Source organism: Chelonia mydas, chromosome 7 (assembly GCF_015237465.2).
Source record: "Chelonia mydas isolate rCheMyd1 chromosome 7, rCheMyd1.pri.v2, whole genome shotgun sequence".
Classification (NCBI taxonomy): domain Eukaryota; kingdom Metazoa; phylum Chordata; order Testudines; family Cheloniidae; genus Chelonia; species Chelonia mydas.
In genome coordinates this window covers 32,381,011-32,396,788 of record NC_057853.1, presented here as the reverse complement: position 1 = coordinate 32,396,788, position 15,778 = coordinate 32,381,011, and the positions used below count along the sequence as shown (strand labels likewise).

Here is a 15,778-nt window from a genome sequence, read left to right as displayed (position 1 = left end):
CCGGTCTAAGCCCGGTAATTTTGCAGGGTTGGAAACACTGGATCCACAAAGCCAGTTTTATAATGCAGTGTAGCATATGCTCAGATGCCAAGGGGGTGGGGGACGGCAAGATAGATTGGGGTTGTGTATGGGGATGAATACATAGATGGTTGTATATGTAGCTAGAGAGGCCTGTTCTGGGAGGGAAGGTTAGATGGCTAGAGGATGAGTATGGAGATGGATATAGAGAGGGAGGGTTTCACAGATAGACAGATGAGGCTGGGGCTGGAGAGATTGGATAAAGCAGTGCTTTAATGTTTTATTAGTCCATGTAATGACAATAGCAGAAGCCCTTTATCAGCACTTCCTACCGTTGTGATTAACCCCCTCTGTCAGTGCCGGTGCTAGCTCAATCAGGGGCCAAAAGCAGGAATATTTCTCTCTCCCCCTCATACTAATAATTAATAGGGGCCGCTCAAGCTGCTCCTCAGGGCCCTAAACAATTGCTTAGTCTGCTTACGCCTAGCACAGGCTCTGCCCGCTGTTGTTTTCACCCCTACAACTCCTCAGCCAAGAGGGCCCCTAGCGAAGGGGGATTCCCAGAGAGGTGTGGGCGGGATCAGATGAATAATTGATAAACCAAGGGGCGGAGCCTCATGAGGCGGGGCGAGGGCCTCCCTCGCCCTCTCGGCCTGGAGGAGGGGCTCATGAATAATGCACCAATCTGGTAGGGTTAATAATACATGAGGGGCGGGGCTTAGGGCGCATTGCTGCAGCGAGCGGGCTGGGCAGAGCAGAGGTCCAGGCTCCTTGGTGTCCCTCCCGCTCGCCCGGTGCCGCAGTGCCAGGGCCTGTGTCCCGCCGCGTGCAAGCCCCCCCCTGCCCACACAGGCCAGCCGGGCCCCCGCCGGAGGCTGCAGGATGTCTCGGCCGCTGTCGGATTATGAGAAAAGGAAGCAGATTAGCGTGCGGGGCCTGGCCGGGGTGGAGAATGTCTCCGACCTCAAGAAGAACTTCAACCGGCACCTGCACTTCACGCTGGTGAAGGACCGGAACGTGGCCACCCCCCGGGACTACTACTTCGCCCTGGCGCACACGGTGCGCGACCACCTGGTGGGCAGGTGGATCCGCACCCAGCAGTACTACTACGAGAAGGACCCCAAGGTGAGCGCACGGGGGCGCGTTGGAGAGGGGCGCCCTGAGAACGGGTACGGCGGGGCGGGGGGATGCCCCTGGGCGCAGTGGAGAGGGGGTGCTGGGGGTGTGTGTGCAGGGCTAGGGGAGAGTGCGCTGGGGTACTCTGGAGAAGGGGGTACCGGCTGGCTGTGTGTTGGGGAGGTGGGAGTGCTCCGGGGCGTACAGGGGCAGGGAGGGATAACACCCAACAGCTGAGCCGGGGAAGGGCAATGGGGTACTGGGGGGTGGGGGGGGGGCTGCCAGGGAGCGGGAGAAGGATCTGGGCACAGCAGCAGCGCTACGTGAGAGATTCCATGGGGCAGGGAATGCGAGGGGCGAAGGGTCGGGAGCAGGGGGGCACCCAGGCAGGGGCTGCAGCCAGCGGGACCACCAGGAAAAGGGCAGCGAGGCAGGGGAAGGGACAAAGTTGCAGGACATTGGGGCAGGGCATGTCTGGGGCAGGGGGAGCAGACAGCAGAGGGGCTACCAGGGTAGGTCAGAGCTGCTGCTGGGAATAGTGGGGCTGGGGGTGTGTGGTTGTTGGACAGGCCCCTTGTTCTAGGAGGATGGGGAAGTGGGCAGTGGATGGCTCACAAACCAAAACCTCCCTCCCATATGTGAGCCAAGCTCTAGCCTTCTCCTGACATCTGGGAGCCAGACTCCAGTGCTGGGATTCTCCTCCCCCCCCCCCCCCCCGGCCCCCCAGCCAGGTTGGCTTGGCATCTGCTCCACAGAGGGTATAAATACCAGCTGGACCACTGCCACCAGCTGCCTCAGACCCTTCAGCTCAGGGAGTAAAAGCCTGGGCTATTGGCACTGAAGGGCTTGGGATCAGACCCATGGGCCCATCCAGACCAGTACTTTCCTTCCCTGACCCCCGTCAGGCCCATGCAGCCCCATGCCTGGTGATTCACAGGACAGCGCCCCTGGCTGGTTGTGGGGGTCAGTGGAAACTAAGCAGAGCCAGTAGGCTTCCTCCCCGGGGGCAGGAATGGGTCCTGCCCCTCTCACCTGAGCATCCCCAGTCCCAGGCTAGTATCCTATCCACTGGGCCAGCCTGCCACAGGGACAGTGTGCTTGGGGCCTGCTCTGGCTAGCGGGTGAGGAGGGCTGGGGGAGGGTGCACCGTTGTCACCATCTGAGCCTGGTGTCCCGTCCCCCCCCCAAGTTGGCGGGGGTGTGTTTGTGTAACTCGTGGGGCGGTTCCTCCAGAGACCCAGGCGGGACCAGAGACCCAGGCGGGACCCGCAGACCCACTTGCCCTCCCCCAGCCGCCTCTGCTGCTACCCTTCCCCCACTCCCTCTGCTGCCCCTGCCCTTCCCCTCTCCCCCCACATCACCCTCAAGCCCTTTGCTCCCCCAAGGTTTTCTGTCCCCCATTTATCTCCGCCGCTCTCCCACAGCGTCCTCCTGTCCCATCACCCCTTGTTCTTTCCCTCCCTGGGCCCCCACGCCTCTCTGAGAGCGCCTTGGCCGTGGTTCACCCCTCCCGGCCGCCCTCCCCCAATCCCTGGCTAGCCCCCAAGTCCTGGGTGTGTGTGAGCCAAGGAATCAGCACAAACTGCCTCTCAGAGACCCGCACTGGGGGCTGAGCAGCTGGGCAGGGGAATCACAGTGGAGGATGGGGCAGTATGAGGGGATTGCAGGCCATTAATCCCCTTCCTGTTCAGGGGGGTGGGGGTGGCAAAGGTAGCAGTAACTGGACATTTGAGCCAGTAGGTACAGATATGAAGAGTTGGTGGTGCCACCCGGCATGCTGGGAGATGGGGGGGACCTGCAAGGGGGGAGCTAGGGTTGGGGGAGAGGTTTACGGTTAGAGGGTAGTAGGTTTGGTGGGGGCCACGTTTGAAGGATGAAGGAAGCAGGCAATAGGAAACAGGGCCTTTCCCCTCTAGGGGGCGCTGGCTGTGATCCAGCACCTGGGCGGGGGGACTGGCTGGCTCGGGGAGCAGGCGGTGGTACACGGGGCCTCTCACCAGAAGTGACAGGTAATTGGGGATGCGGGAGGAATCCCAGCTCTCAAGACCCCTGGTTTTGATCCTATCTCAGCATCCTGGGTGGGGGCACAGTCTGGTTAAATTTAGCCGAGCGTGACATTTGCTGTTGACTTTTGCCATTTAATCTGGGAAAGAGCCTGTGTCAGCCCATGGGGTGGGGGACTGGGGCTCGGGGGCGGCGCTGGGACACTGGATAGGGGCAGCGGCTGCATACCTGAGACGGGCTGACAGCACGGCTGATGCCCACCTGCCCTCCCCCAAAGGTTAGCTGGGCAATGAGCGCCTTTGAATGGCCTGCTGTATTCAGCAGCAGGGGCTTGATCTATGGGCCCCAGCAGCCAGCCACATGCACACCCTCCCCCCCCCCCCGCACCTGTCCCCCATAAAGCATCCTGCCCAAGTAGGGTGGCAAATGGGATATGGAGTGTTTCTCCTCTAGGGGATGCTGACTCCAGTCCAGCCCCAGGGTGGGGGACTAGTGTACTTAGTGGGCCAGAGAATGGGGCATGGGGCCTGTTTCCTGGGGGTGGGGCTGACTGGCTCCCCAACCCTCCCCCGCTCCATCTCTGCCCCCTCTTTCTGCAGCGCATCTATTACCTGTCGCTGGAGTTCTACATGGGCCGCACCCTGCAGAACACCATGGTGAACCTGGGGCTGCAGAACGCCTGCGACGAGGCCATCTACCAGGTACCCAGCGCCGGCTGGCCGGGGGCAGGTGGGGGAGGAGAGGGGGTGGAGCTGGGAGAGGCAGTGCCAGGGAAGTGGGGGGAGGGGATGGACAAAAGGGAGCCAGCTGCTGTCCCCTAACCCCCCCTTTTTCCTCCCCCCACAGCTGGGCCTGGACATGGAGGAACTGCAGGAGATCGAGGAGGACGCTGGGCTGGGGAACGGAGGCTTGGGGCGCCTGGCAGGTGAGGGGAGCCAGCTTGGCAGCCATGGAGCTCAACGGCCCTGTGTGCCCAAAGCCAGGAGTGCCCCCCCAACACACACCCAGCCCCCTGACACTCCCCCCCCAGACAAAACAACGTCCGACACTCCACCCCCCCCCCCCCGCCCCCAGACACACATCCGGCACCCCAACGCTCCCCCCAGACATAACCTCCAACACACACCCAGCCCCCCAACCCTCCCTCCCAGACACACACATGGCCCTCCAACACTGCCTCCAGACATAACAACCTCCAACACTGCCCCCTCACAGATACACATCCAGCCCCCCAATACTGCCCCCCCAGAGATGATAATCCCCGACACTGCCCCTTACAGACACACACCCAGCCCCCTGACACTGCCCCCCCAGCTCCTCCAAGACCTAACAACCCCTGACACAGCCCACCCAGACACACACCCAGCCTTCCAGACAATGTCCCCTGACACTGCCCACCCAGAACCACGGCTCTGCCCAACAGTCAAGGAAGAAAGGAATCCAGGGGCCCTATTCAGCATCTGCACCCACACCCACACCCACCCCCATCATTGTCACCCTACTGCCTGTCTCCCTCCCCCACCTTCTGCACTGTAACCCCACTGCCTGACCCCTTGCCCACCTGCATCACAGTCATTCCACTCCTGCCCCGTCCTCCATTTCCCACCCCATCACTGTGACCCCACTGCCTCCTGTCCCCCTTCCCTCTTCCACATCTCCTCTACCTGCCCCCCATCCCTATCCATTTTCCTGCCCTCCTGGTCTGGCTGTTACTGTGCTACCCCCCCTTTCCCCTTGATCTGGCTGTAATGCCCAACCCCTGCCCCCCTTTTCCCCCTCAGCCTGTTTCCTGGACTCCATGGCCACCCTGGGACTGGCCGCCTACGGCTATGGCATCCGCTATGAGTTTGGCATCTTCAACCAGAAGATCTCTGGGGGCTGGCAGGTGGGTCGCACCCCCCATGGTGGGGGGGGCTGGGGAGGGGGCTCCTTTCCCCCAGGGGAGCAGGGAGGGCACTGGGGGGATGGGATGTGCGTTGGGGGGCTGGATGCGTGTCCGGGGGGGGGCAGTGTAGGGTAGGAGTGGCCCACAAGTTGCCACCAGTTTGGGGTAGGAGAGGCCCAGCAGGGAAGTTGCCCAGGGGCCAGTGTGGGGTGCCCTGGGTGGGGAGGCAGCAGGTCCTGCGGGGCACAGGTGATCGCAGCAGGAGATGGGGTGTTGGGTAGGTGGGATGCCCCGGGGGTGTGTGTGTGTGTGTGTGAAGGGACCCCGGGGGGTGGGGGGAAGCAGGATGACACTAACCCCTCCTCCTCCTGCCCTCCCTCTGCAGGTGGAGGAGGCTGATGATTGGCTGCGCTATGGCAACCCCTGGGAGAAGGCCCGGCCTGAGTACATGATCCCAGTGCACTTCTATGGGCGCGTGGACCACGGGCCTGATGGCACCAAGTGGGTCGACACGCAGGTGAGTCTGGGAGGCCTGGGTGAGGCGTGAGTGTGCATTTACACAAGAGAGTGTGAGTGTATCTGTACGTGAGGGCCTGGCAGCCATGCATGTATCCCTGCACAAGTGAATGGTGATTGTGCGTGAGTGTCTGTTCACATGCAGGGCTGTTGGTGCACAAGCCGTATACATGGGGGGAGAGGTGCATTCACAGGCCTTTGCACAGGGTAGTGCGAGTGTGCAGGTATGCCTGAGTGTGTGCGTTTGCAAGCACACAAGTGGGCATTTCCATGCAAGTGTGAGCTCCCTGTGCACCAGGGGCCTGAGCGTGCTCACATGTACCTTTGCACAAGTGCCTCCATGCATGTGCAGTTGCCCAGAAGCACAGGTCCATTGCACGAGTGCATCATCATGCTCAGCATTCTGGGAGTACGTATGCAGGGAGCCAGGACACCTGGGTCCTCTCCCTGATTCACTGGGGAATTCAGTTCCCCCGTTTGTTCTTTAGTTTCCCCACCCGTAAAAAGGGGGAGTGGAGGGTATTATGGGATGTGAGGTCAAATGGCCTGTTGGGAGAGGCTGGGGTTGGGCTCTCTGCTCTCTGTGCTCACCGGAGTGCCGTGGCTGGCACTAACCCTGGTGTCCTTTGGCAGGTGATCCTGGCTCTTCCCTACGATACACCCATACCTGGTTACCGCAACAACACTGTCAACACCATGCGCCTCTGGTCCGCCCGGGCCCCCAACGAGTTCAACCTCAAGGACTGTGAGTGAAGGGGGGGCCCTCAGGCTGGGCAAGGGTCTGTGTCTCTGCTGGATTCATCGCAGCAGCCAAGGGCCAGGCATCAGACCCCCTCTGCTGAGCAGGGCTGGGAGACAGCTACTGAAAACCGGGGGCGGTGGCTCAGTAGGAGGCAACCTCCTCGCCCCGTCAGTGCTGCTGACCCAAATGCCCCACCATTAAGGATCCCTGTATAAACAGCCCCTCCTATGCCCCTCCCTGGAGCTGGCTCCAGAGCTGCTGGGTAAAGGATCCCTATGCAAAAAGCCCCCGGGCCCCACCCCAGAGGTGGCTGCACCTCATCACTGGGTGAGAGATCCCTGTATAAACAGCCCCCACCCCAGAGGTGGCTGCACCTCAGCACCAGGCAAGGGATCCCTGTGTGAACTAAGGCCCCATTCTCTCTCTCTCTGCCTCAGTTAACGTTGGTGGTTACATCCAAGCTGTGCTGGACAGGAACTTGGCCGAGAACATTTCTCGGGTGCTGTACCCCAATGACAACGTGAGTAGCCCGACTCCCACTCCAGTGCCCCCTGCATCCATTGCAGGGTTTCCTGGGGGGAACCTGTCACACCTGGGGTGTGGATTACACACTGCAGGGGAGGGAGGGTGTTCTGCTTCTACACCCAGCCCCCTGGTCCGGCAGCAGGGATAGGGCCCAGGGGGTCAGGTGGATCTAAATCTCACTAGCCAGAAAGGTTCACCTTTGGGCAAAACTGGGATTTCCCTCTGCCCCCAGATCCCTGCCTCTGTGATGTGTCCCAAATGTTACCCCCTTCAAGGTCTCTACAGCCACCTGGGAGCCTAGGTGGGAGAGTGAGACACCCCGTCTACTGCTTGGGGAGGCTGGGAGTCAGGACTCCTGGGTTTCAGCACCTGCTCTGGGAGGGGAGGGGGATGTAGCGGTTACTGGTTAGGAGCTGGGTAGCTGGGACTCCTGGGTTACATTCCCAGGTCTGCCACTGCTTTCCCTATGCTGTGAGCAGGGTCTGCAGAGAGCCCATGCTGCATCTGAAGCCATTGGTCCATTCTGTGGTTGGGACTGTACAGGCCTGGAGTGGGTTGGTGGATGCCTCCATCCTCACCTGCCCTTCCTCCCTGCAGTTCTTCGAGGGCAAGGAGCTGCGTCTGAAGCAGGAGTACTTTGTGGTGGCGGCCACCCTGCAGGACATCATCCGCCGCTTCAAATCCTCGAAATTCGGCAGCCGGGACCCCGTCCGCACCTCCTTTGATGCCTTCCCTGACAAGGTACTGGCCTCTCCCAGCAGGGGGTGTTGTAGGGAGCAAGGCAGGAGAGCTGGCTGTGCAGGGAGCTCTCAGCTACTACAGCTTTGGCCTTGCCCAGCAGGGGGTGCTGTGGGGAGTGGGGCAGGAGCGCTGGCTGTGGTGCAGGAGCTGCCAGCTACTCCAGCCCTGGCCTCTCACGGATAAGCTCATGCATCCTCTGTCATTGGTGGTCTGAGTTCTGCCCCTCTCCTGTAGGTTGCTATCCAGCTGAACGACACTCACCCCTCCCTGGCCATCCCTGAGCTCATGAGGGTGCTGGTTGATATTGAGAAACTGGACTGGGACAAGGTAAGGGGTGTGACGTTGGGGGCTCTGTGCTGTAGGGAATGGGTGTCATTGTTCTTCTGTTGAACAGCCCCCATGTCCCACCCCAGAAGTTGCTGCATCTCGGTGCTGGGCTGGGGATCCTCATGTGCTGTCTCTCTCCCAGGCCTGGGACATCACGGTGCGGACCTGCGCCTACACCAACCACACAGTGCTGCCTGAGGCCCTGGAGCGCTGGCCCGTCCATCTCTTGGAAACCCTCCTGCCCCGGCACCTGGAGATCATCTATGAAATTAACCAGAGATTCCTTGATGTAAGCTCCTCCCCCAGGATGGGCGGGGGTTAATCCAGTGGAGAAGTCCCTTTCCCTCCATAGGTGGCAGGAACTGAAATGTGTTAGTCTAGGACTCCTGGGTTCTGTCCCCAGCTCTGGGAGGGGAGTGGGGTATAGTGGTTTAGAGCTGCGGGGTGCTGTCAGGACTCTGGGGTCTTTTCCCTGGCTCTGCAGCTGATTCGCATGTGCTCTTGCCGGGGTGAAGTTGTGGAGGGGATGGGGAACCAAATTTGGGGTGTATGTCTTAAGAGGGAACCATGGGCATTTGGGATTGGCTCCTACTGGGGGGCAGGGTGGGTGCTGCAGGGATGACTGTCCTGGGGCTAGGACAGTGGGGGACGCCCCATTTTCCTCCTGGGGGGCTCGGTTGCGGAGCCTCTCCCTGGGGGTGCCTGCTCCATCTGGATTCTGCTGTTCCCTCCCCCCGCAGAGAGTCAATGCCATGTACCCCGGGGACTTCGACCGACTGCGACGCATGTCCTTAGTGGAGGAGGGCAGCATCAAGAGGATCAACATGGCGCACCTGTGCATCGTGGGCTCCCATGTCATCAACGGGGTCGCCCGCATCCACTCCGACATCCTCAAGAAGACTATGTATGTGCCCCACCCCTTGCCATGCTCTTCCCCCTCACTCCCCTGCTACTTTCATTCCTTTCCTCTTTCATCCACTCGGTTCTCTTTTCCATCCTGCATTTTTTCCCATTTCATTTTCCCCCCTTTTTCCCCCTCTTCTCTCTTTCCTTTTATTTTTCCTCTTTCCCTTTTTCATTCATTCTCTTTATTCCTTTCTCTTCTCTTGTTCCTTCCTATTTCATTGTATCTTACCCTCTTTTTCGTTTTCATTCATTCGCTTCTTTCTGTTCTGTTCCTGTTTTCCTATATATTTCATTCTTTTTGTCCTTCTTTTTCTGTTCGTTCCCTTATTTCTTTTTCTCCACTTTTGCCCCTTTATATTTTTCCTGTTTAGTTAATTCTTTTCCCTCTTTTTCTGTTTGTTTCTCAGACCTCATTTTTTCCTAATTCACTTTCGTTTTTGTTCTTTTAGTCTCTTCTTTCCTCTTTGGTTCTCTTCCCTTCATTTCCCCTGATTCATTCACTCTTCTCTTGATCCTTTCGTTCCCTTCTTTTCTCTCTCATCGATTCTTGCATTTGTTCTCTCACACATTCTTCCTTTCTCTTCCCACTCCTTTGCCCTTTTGCCCTCTAGTTTGTTTTTGGTCCTTCTTTGATTCTTTCCCTTCTTGGTCCTCTCATTCATTTCTTTCCTGTTTCATTCCCCTTCTCTCCCCACTCCAGTTTCAAGGATTTCTATGAGCTTGAGCCGCACAAATTCCAGAACAAAACCAATGGGATCACACCTCGGCGCTGGCTGGTTCTGTGCAATCCAGGGCTGGCTGAGGTCATTGCCGAGGTGAGTGCAGGGAGTGGGGGGCCTGTGAGGTTCCTGGGGGGAAGGATCCTGGGTGGTGATATGCAGGGAGGGGAAGCAGCGGGAGGGGGAGTTTGGAGGATACACAAGGCAGACAGACAAGTGCAGGATCTTTGGGGGGCACCATTCAGTGATTGTGATTCAGACAGGGAGGGGAGAGTTGGGGGGGATGCTATACATAGTCATGGGGGGGATGACCATTCCGAGATGGGGGGGCTCTATGGGGTGGGGGGATGCTAGATACAGACAAGCATTGGGGGACAGGCTGCCATGCAGGGATGGGGGCTCTGTGGGGTGGGGGATGCTAGATACAGACAGGTGTTGCGGGGCAGGCTGGGATGGGGGGACATTCATAGGTTAGACCCCTCTCCTCTGCCTTGCCCCTGGAAGGGCAGAGCAAGGGGTGCCTGCCTACTCTCCTGTGCCAGGCCTGGCTCTGACCCTCCTCTCTCCCTAGCGTATCGGGGAGGAATACATTTCTGACCTCGACCATCTGAAAAAGCTTCTGGCCTTCGTGGATGATGAGGGATTTATCCGGGATGTCGCCAAAATTAAACAGGTACCGGGGTGTGGAAATGGCACCTGGTGCATCTTCCCTCTTGGGGGCGCCGGCTGTGATCTGGCCCCAGGGCAGGGGATGGGATGCAAGGCCTAGGTTCCCATCTCTGCTCTCCCATGCCAGGAGAACAAGCTGAAGTTCGCTGCCTATCTGGAGGAGGAGTACAAGGTGAAGATCAACCCGAACTCCCTCTTCGACGTGCAGGTGAAAAGGATCCATGAGTACAAGAGGCAGCTGCTCAACTGCCTCCACGTCATCACCCTCTACAACCGTGAGTGCTGACCCCCCAGCCACATGCCAAAGCTAGGGGGAGAACCCAGGTGTCCTGACTGCCAGCCCCCCTGCTCTAACCACTAGTATCCACGCACCTCTTCGGTGGTGCTGTCAGTGACCGGGACATGGGCAGCCATACCTAGAGTTGGAACAGGAGTCAGACCCAGAGGCTGCAGCAGGAGTCGGTAGCCAGGAATTGGAGCCTAGGGTCAGGACTGGGTCATCTGGAATGGGGCAGAGCCAGGGCAAGGCAGGGGCTATCGCTGTCAGTGGCAAAGGCTTTGAGCAGCTGCTGCACTGCTGCTGACCTTCAGAGCCGGTCTGCTGACTCTTCCCAGCTATGAGGCCAACCTCCAGGCCAGCTGCACTCGCTGGGTGTCCAGGAACTGGCCGGCTGCTGGCCCTGGCACACTGGCCCTGACCCTGCGTCTCTCCCCATCCCCCTGCAGGGATCAAGAAGGAGCCCAACCAGTATTTTGTGCCACGCACCGTCATGATCGGCGGCAAGGTGAGATCTGGGGGCCAAGGCCCACCCCTCTTGGTGCTGCTGTCCCCTGGTGGGAGGCAAGGGTGGGTGTTAAGCGGCAGTCTCAGTCTCCGTCCCCCCACAGGCTGCCCCTGGCTACCACATGGCCAAGATGATCATTAAGCTGGTCACGGCCATCGGGGACGTCGTCAACAACGACCCCGTCATCGGCGACCGCCTCAAGATGATCTTCTTGGAGAACTACCGCGTCTCCCTGGCTGAGAAGGGTAGGGAGGCCGTGACCTCTGACCCTGCTATCCTTCCCCTACACCTGCCACCACTGCCCCAGATCAGGCTAAGTGCCCGTCTACCCCATGCAGCAACTTCTGACCCCACTATTCTCCCACCAGGAGCAGCAGAAGGTCCCTAAAAGTTGTGGGGGGCCATCAGCACCCGAAGTGTGGCTCCGCCCTACATGCCGCCTCTTCTCCTTGAGGCCCCGCCCCCATACCGCCGCGTCCCCCAAGGCCCTGCACCTGCGCTGCCTCTTCCGACCATGCCCCCCCACTCACTTGTTTGTGCCCCTCACCCCCCGTTGCTCGCCCTAACGGCTGGTAAAAAAGGGGGGGCATGGCTCCCCAGCCCCCTCCCCCCATTCTGGTACTCCTGTCTTCCACCCCAGATCAGGCCAATGGGGCTGTCTGCCCCTTGCAGCCTCCTCTGACCTCCATCCCTTCCACCCTGGTTCAGGGCTGGGTCTAGCCCACATGGAGGCTTCTGACCCACATTACTTACATTCACCCCCCTGCAATCGCTCTGGATCAGGCAAATGGGCCCATTCGCCCCACATGGCGATCTCTGACCTCCCACCCCAGCCCGGTGATCCCGTCTCTCCCACAGTGGTCCCGGCGGCCGACCTGTCCGAGCAGATCTCCACAGCCGGCACAGAGGCCTCGGGCACCGGCAACATGAAGTTCATGCTGAATGGGGCGCTGACCATCGGCACCATGGACGGCGCCAACGTGGAGATGGCAGAGGAGGCGGGCGAGGAGAACTTCTTCATCTTCGGCATGCGGGTGGAAGACGTGGAAGAGATGGACAGGAAAGGGTGGGGGCCAGACCACTGCCCTTCCTCATGCAGGGATCCTCCCTGCCAGGCCCCCCTCCTATGACCCCTTCCCTGCCGCTGTATTCCTGCTCCACCTTCTCTACACGCTCCGTGCCTAGCTGCTGAAATCTTCTCCGCTGCCTGGATCTCCTACCCATGGTGCCCCCTAACCCAGTGCCAGATTTGCACCCATCACCAGCTGCCAGGACCCTCCCGATGCTGCCTGCCTCCCCTACTGCTATGATCCCTTCCCAGTTTCCCCCCCACCTGGGCTCCTCATGCCATTTGCCTGCCCTCCTGTGGGGATCCTGCCCCCATTCCCTTAGCCTGCCTTCCCCATGCTGCTGGGGTCCTTCTTGGGGACTGGTGGGGGAGCCAGGTTGGGCAGGGAGCTTGGGGAGTCTCTTGCGGGAGGCCAGGCTGGGTGCTTCTGGTTTGGGGGGAGCCCCTGAGGCCACGCTGGGCTGGGGTGGAGCCATAATCCTGAGGTAACCTGCCCCCCTTCACCTCCCCTCCAGCTACTGTGCCAAGGACTATTACGACCGCATCCCCGAGCTCAGACAGGTGATGGACCAGCTGAGCAGCGGCTTCTTCTCCCCCAAACAGCCCGAGCTCTTCAAGGACATTGTCAACATGCTGATGAACAATGACAGGTGGGGGGGCACTGGGGGGAGGGAATAAGGGACAGAGGCAACTATGCCTAGTGTGGGGTGGAGGAAGGGGGCTCTATCCAGGGCGTAATTTGTAATGAAAGTGGGGCTGGGGCTCAAGCAATTTTTTTACTTTCATAAGTGACCTGCCCAGAGATGCTGGGGCTCAGCCCTGGCACAAATTAAACAGTGGCTCTATCCCCAGCTCTGGGAGGGGAGGGGGGTTTAGTGGGTTATGGGAAGGGGGGCTGGGAGCCAGGACTCCTGGGTTCTGTTCCCACGAGTGCACCCATAGTGAGGGGGAGCTGAGGCAGTGGGGGAAGGGTTTCCCCAGAGCTTTGAGTGTCTGCTGCTGGCTATGTTCTTGGGAGAGGCTCCTGGTGTCGATCCCAGCTGTGGGCAGCAGGTGGCAGCATGCACAAAGACCCCCCAGCCTGACACCCTTCTGCTTCCCCTCCCTCTCCAGGTTCAAAGTGTTTGCGGATTACGAAGCCTACATCAAATGCCAGGAGAATGTCAGCGCCCTCTACAGGGTGAGTGTGCACCCCTAGTGGCCTCCCTGGGGTACTGCACCCAGCACTGGGAGGGGAGTGGGGTCTAGTGGGTTAGTGGCCTGGGAAGGCTGGCAGGTAGGACTCCAGGGTTCTATTCCTGGGCATCCTGTACATGTTTTTACCTATCCATCCATCCCCGCGCCCTCCCCTCCTCTGTCTGTCTGTCCCTCCATCCATCCCTGAGCTCACCCCTCCTCCATCCCTCCATCCTCGCGCCCACCCATCATCTGCAGACACCCATCTAGCCATCCGCGCTCCTCTATCTAGCCATCCATTCCCCCATACATGCCGTCCCTCCATCCATCCCCACGCACAGCCGGCCCGCCCATTGACGCTCATCCAGCCATCCCATCTGGCCTCCCTTGCCCAATCCTCCAGCAGTCCATGTGTGATTGCTACTGACCTGCCTCTCTCTCCCCAGAACACCAAGGAATGGACCAAGAAGGTCATTAAAAACATCGCCACCTCTGGCAAGTTCTCCAGCGACCGCACCATCGCGCAGTACGCCCGTGAGATCTGGGGTGTCGAGCCCACCCGCCACAAAATCCCTGCACCTGACGATCCCCGTGAATAGCCCCCCCGAGGCCTGCCTGACCTTGCCCCCATCACCAACCAAGCGCCACTGGGTGCCAGCAAACAGACACTGCACTGGCTTCCCCCAGACGCTCAGCCTGTCCCCCATTGTGTGCGGGGACCTTTTCCCCCCTCTCTGTGTGTGGGATCCCCCCTGTACCCTGCCCAGGGAGAACTGGCCGCTTCCTCCTGCCTCTGCCTAGCTGAGGATAAGCAGAGGGACATTTGGATTCCTGTCCCTCCCCCCACATTCCATGGAATTTGGGGATGAAGAAGCCCAGAGAAATGAGATGCTGGGGGTTAACTTCCCCCTCTCTCTCCCCCTCATAACATGCTATTTATTTAAGGATGAGAAATCCCCCCCCCCCCCCTTTAAAAACCCCCACCCAACCCATTTAGTGGGTGAACACCCAGCTATGTTTTGGAGCACACCCATTCTGTAGGTTGAAATCCTATGGTCCCCCATCTATTAACGAGCCAGAAGGTGTGCCAGTTCCCTAGGGGAGGGAGGGGAGGCATGGGAGTTGTCCTTCGCAGGCCCCCAGCACTGTGACCCTCTTCCTAGCACACCACTTTTGCACCCCGCTCCACCCCCCAGCTTTGTGTGTGATGATCTGGGGTGGGGTGCCCTGCCTCTGCTACCCTGATGTGGTTTTAAATTTGGGGGATCAGTCCCCACCTACTAGAGACTTTTAAAATAAACAGAGTCACGGCCCCCAGCTTACATCTCTGTCCATACATCCGTCCCCCTGCTCCGCATTCACCCCAGGGCAGTATCAGTGCCTAGTGCTAACCCCCACATAGCTCATTGCTACCACTTGAAGTGTTGTGTGTGGTTTTTTTTCTTCCTGGTTTGGGGGAAGCCGGCAGGTATGGGTGTCAGGACTCCTGGGTTCTATTCCCAGCTCTAGGAGGGGAGTAGGGTCTAGTAGTTAGACCAAAGAGGGAAAGAGAATCAGGACTCCTGCGTTATACCCCTAGCCCTATTGCTGTACCTCAGTGCATACTGTTTTTCCTAGGCCATAAGACTCCCATCCCACAGCCAATAGAACCCAGGTGTCCTGCCATGTACTTGCTGGCCGTTTAGGGGGCATTTTTGTTTGTTGTTTTTAGGGGTCCTTTATAACTTACGGCAGGGAGCCTGTACAAATACCCTGTGACTTTCAACTCTTAATGTGGGGCAGGTGGAATGGAACAGGCTGGGGATTTGTTGGTAATTTTAATGATGGCCCTATATGTGTGTGTCCCAGCCACTGCCTGCACTGGGTGGGGAGTCCTAGGAGCTGTGGGGTATACCGCTCTACCCCCCGCTTTCCCCAGCTGTGGAGGTCTGGGGCTGTGAGCCAGCAATAAAGATGACACTCAACACTCTCTGGCTGTGTTGCTTTTTTCCCCCCTCGTGGTCCTCCCCCTCCCCCCACCTCACCCAGAAACTGGAGTCTTGCCCCCAACCCTGATGCCTCCTGAGAGGCAGGACTCCTGGGTTCTATCCAGCTCTGGGAGGGCAGTGGGGGCTAGTGGGTTAGGGCAGGGGGGCTGGCACCCAGGATTCCTGGGTTCTACCCAGCTCTGGGAGGGCAGTGGGGGCTAGTGGGTCAGAGCAGGGGGGCTGGTACCCAGGATTCCTGGGTTCTATCCAGCTCTGGGAGGGCACTGGAGGCTGGTGGGTTGTATCTCCAGCACTGTCTCTAGCCTTCTGTTGACCTTGGGCCAGTCCCTGCCCCACCTGCCAGAGCTGCCATTCACAAGAGTGAGTGAGAGTGACGGGGGGGGGGGGGGGGTCTAGAGAGGAGATGGAAGAGTGTGTGAACCCCTCCCCCCCCAGGCCACAGCAGCTGCTCATTACCACCCAGGGAGGGGGAATTGGTGCTAAAAATAGCTCCCCCAATACAAACACTCCCGCAGTGGGGGAGGAGATTCCTAGTGGCAGGAGGGGAATGGGGTCCTAGTGGGTTAGAGGACTGGGTGCCAGTTCTCGGGAG

The 15,778-nt window shown here is 59.4% G+C and overlaps 1 protein-coding gene across 1 annotated transcript; it reads left to right on the top strand.

The window, feature by feature from the left end:
- Window positions 1-620: 620 nt before the first annotated feature.
- On the top strand, window positions 621-15,167 carry PYGM (glycogen phosphorylase, muscle associated). Its single transcript, XM_037905038.2, has 20 exons — window positions 621-1,143; window positions 3,738-3,839; window positions 3,985-4,063; window positions 4,920-5,023; window positions 5,409-5,540; window positions 6,173-6,284; window positions 6,719-6,801; window positions 7,404-7,547; window positions 7,782-7,874; window positions 8,017-8,163; window positions 8,615-8,778; window positions 9,481-9,595; window positions 10,071-10,172; window positions 10,296-10,443; window positions 10,895-10,953; window positions 11,057-11,198; window positions 11,812-12,019; window positions 12,538-12,672; window positions 13,136-13,202; window positions 13,645-15,167. The coding sequence occupies exons 1-20, from the start codon at window positions 901-903 to the stop codon at window positions 13,795-13,797; spliced, it is 2,532 nt and encodes an 843-aa protein (XP_037760966.1). The 5' UTR covers window positions 621-900; the 3' UTR covers window positions 13,798-15,167.
- Window positions 15,168-15,778: the final 611 nt, after the last annotated feature.

What these genes read in the sequence shown, in the direction of transcription:
- PYGM (XM_037905038.2), top strand. Translation starts at nt 901, where the DNA reads ATGTCTCGGCCGCTGTCGGATTATGAGAAAAGGAAGCAGATTAGCGTG. An exon ending in TGCTGTACCCCAATGACAAC is followed by an intron (nt 6,802 to 7,403) that starts GTGAGTAGCCCG and finishes TCCTCCCTGCAG; the next exon opens with TTCTTCGAGGGCAAGGAGCT. An exon ending in GACATCCTCAAGAAGACTAT is followed by an intron (nt 8,779 to 9,480) that starts GTATGTGCCCCA and finishes TCCCCACTCCAG; the next exon opens with TTTCAAGGATTTCTATGAGC.